Here is a 3,222-nt window from a genome sequence, read left to right as displayed (position 1 = left end):
GCGTCGATAATTTCGATCCGGATTGGGCTTGATCGCAATCAAAAGCGGTCGTGTGACTCCGGGACAAGTTGATCTCGGTTAAGACTAATGCAGAGTAACCATAACTCACCTTCAGGCTCATTCCGGAGAAGTCCAGGTCTTCAAAAGACTTGCTTTGTCTAATGTTCTCAAGCAAACTCCGCTTGGTCCATGGCCCACTGAATGTGACGACAATATTTTTATCGCCGTAGGCGACTAGGCATTTGGAACCTATCGGTGAAGAGGTTTACGAATGAGGACATCGTACGAAAAGCATACAATCAAGAAACCACAACGCCAAAGAGAGCTGAACTATAAAAGTTGTTGCACGTCGGTTGAAAGCGCGCGCGCACTGAATTTTGGCGCGCGGTTGCGGAGTAACGGGGAAGCGCAGTTGCCCAGCAACGGACTAACGGGCGCGCGCGGCTGCGGAGCAGCACCCAATTATAATGTCAACTAAACAAATAAAAATAAATAAAGTGTAACAATCTAAAAAAGTGCATTACTTTTTAAGTTACTGTGCGTGCAATATGCGACGATAGTACAATGATTGCCGCTTTCCGCCGCATGCAGCCTGCACCAGCCCGTATACCGACGCCCGCAGGCTGTCTGCTTCCCCGGCTGCGTCGCGTCGCGCAAGTTGATATAATATTATTTCCGGAGTGAGCGACAGTCCAGTTTTCGTTTGCAAATGTGCTGCTTTTGTGCTCTCTGTGAGTAGTCTGCGTATTCGGAAGGCCGTGTAGTGTACAGTCATTCGGTGGCGGCAGTGCGGTGTCTGTGCGCGCGGTGAGGGCGCGCGCGCGTGCGAATTCGACACTATAAAGGATAAGTGCTTCTTAAGTGGTTAGGCCCCAGGTAGCGTCTTTCTCCACGTCTGTTCGTTCCGTTCTGTGTCTGTGACCCACAATTTCCGCTGCTTCAATCTTAGTATAACATTTTTCATTCGTAACGCTAGCCAATTATTATTCGTGACAAAATTTCGCAGTGGTTCAACTAAATTGCGTGCACGCATATTAGAGCAACAATGGACGTAAAACACTGCCCAAGGTGTCCTTTTTCATCTTGTCAGTTTACGAAGATCGTAAGTCATATAGGTTTAGTGCACAGCGCTGAACCCGGTTTTAGCATATTTTGTGGTATTGGCGGATGTGCCAATACTTACACTAATTTTTCCTCGTACCGATCGCACCTGTATCGTCAGCATAGGGATGTGCTAGAGGACAGTGGAAGTACTTTTTCATGCTCACATCTTGTGGCACCCGAGAACGCGTCCTCTTCACAGTTCAACTTGGACTATTCATCTGAAGCGAACCATGCAGAAGGAACACATGTGAACAGTGGTGGTGATTGTGGTCAGTCAAAGGAGCCATCGGAGAAGCAGAGTGCAACGCGGGGTCATGGCCTACAGACTTTTCTGCAGCAAGCAAAAACTACAGTGTGGAACTTTTTTTCAGTGTTATTGAGCGACATAACTTGCCGCATGTTGCAATTGAGAAGTTGTTCTCTGAATTGCACCTGGTGTTCGAGGAGTTGCTTAAGGCGTACGCAAGTGAAATTGCAAGTACCATGCAAGCATACACACCAGGGTCCGACCTAGAGGATTCGCTCAAGTGTAATTTTGTTGATCAAATTTTCAGTGGTATCACCAGCAGACGAAAGAGAGAAAAGTATGCTCAAGATAATTTTCCTTACGTAGCACCTGAGCAACAGATCATTGGACAAAATTCGAGGTATCATTATGTTCCATTGCCTAAGCTTCTTCTTGTGCTTTGTGAAATCCCCGATATTTCTGCTCACCTCACTACACCAGAGGTTGATAACCATGCACCCACTGTGTACAGGGATTTTACAGATGGCCAGTTGTATAGACATCTTCTGTCACTCATCTCACCAACAGCTGCACACACTATTGTTATTTTGTTTTATTCAGATGAAATAGAAATCGTAAATCCTTTGGGTGCCAAACGGGGCATGCACAAACTTTTGGCCATCTACTGTGTCTTGCTAAATCTTCATGTCAAATATAGGTCGCAGCTTCAGAACATCTATCTAGTTATGATTGTGCGTTACAGTTACATTAGCTCTTATGGCCTGAGAGCAATTTTGCAACCACTGGTAGATGATCTGAAGCATCTGCATGAGCATGGAATCAAGTTCTATATGAGGGGGATAGAAGAGCATGCTCAGGTACTCGTTTTTGGCTTCTGTGGTGACAACTTGTCACTCAACCGCTTGGGAGGGTTCTCATGCTGCTTCAGCAGTGGCCGAGTATGCAGATTTTGTATGGTGTATGCTAAACACCTTGCGGACAAAACTAGTGGTGCTGTGTGCCAAGCACCTACGGCAAGTAGGCACCAGCTCCACCTTCAAGCACTGGCTGTGAACAGCATCTATAATAGGCGGTTGTATGGGGTAAATGAGGAGTCGCCTCTTGAGCTTGCATATTTTGATGGGACCCGCCAGCTGCCCCCAGATTTGATGCATGACATCTTGGAGGGGACAACTGAATGTGTCCTTCGCCAGGTTATGAAGTCGCTCCTTTCCTCCGGTGTCCTATCCAAAAAGGATGTGGAGGAAATATCATCATTTCCATACGGCCCAAATGACAGAAAGAACAAGCCTGTTCAAGTTAACATGTCCTTCATCAACAACAAAGCAACTCTGAGAGGAACCGCATCAAGCAAATGGTGCGTGCTGAGGTTCATACCCCTGGTACTCGGACCAAAAGTTCCTGAAGGAAACGAAGACTTTGAACTGTTGCTACAGTTTCGAGAGGTCACTGACATCATTTTTGCCCCAGAGATACCAGCTGAGCGTCTTGCATACCTTGATGTCCTTGTGGAAACGTTTCTGACAGAGTTTGCCAACAGATATGGCCGATAAGTTATAACACCAAAGATGCACTACATGGTTCATTATGCAAGGTGTGTGCGTGAGATGGGACCATTAAAACATCTCTGGTCCATGAGGTTCGAGGCCAAGCATCAAGAGCTGAAGAAACAAGCATCGTGTGTGAAGAACTACAAGAACATTACACTCACGCTTTCAAAACGACATCAGCTGAAGCAAAGCTTTCAGATGCAGTTTTTTCAGCTCTATGAAGGTCTTGCAACTTCACAGAGCAAGCCTGTTGATTATGACAGACTCCCAGAGTGTGCCAAAGGGGTCCTGCCAGTGACAACTCATGAAGTCAAGTCCGCA

The 3,222-nt window shown here is 46.4% G+C and overlaps 1 protein-coding gene across 1 annotated transcript; it reads left to right on the top strand.

Moving 5' to 3' along the window:
* The first annotated feature begins 1,587 nt into the window (after nucleotides 1-1,587).
* On the top strand, nucleotides 1,588-2,904 carry LOC139051720 (uncharacterized). The gene has a single exon (XM_070528705.1). The coding sequence runs from the start codon at nucleotides 1,588-1,590 to the stop codon at nucleotides 2,902-2,904; it is 1,317 nt and encodes a 438-aa protein (XP_070384806.1).
* Nucleotides 2,905-3,222: the final 318 nt, after the last annotated feature.

Source organism: Dermacentor albipictus, unplaced genomic scaffold, assembly GCF_038994185.2.
Source record: "Dermacentor albipictus isolate Rhodes 1998 colony unplaced genomic scaffold, USDA_Dalb.pri_finalv2 scaffold_14, whole genome shotgun sequence".
Classification (NCBI taxonomy): Eukaryota; Metazoa; Arthropoda; class Arachnida; order Ixodida; family Ixodidae; genus Dermacentor; species Dermacentor albipictus.
The sequence above is the reverse complement of the archived record's forward strand: the minus strand, read 5'-3'. Positions and strand labels throughout refer to the sequence as shown.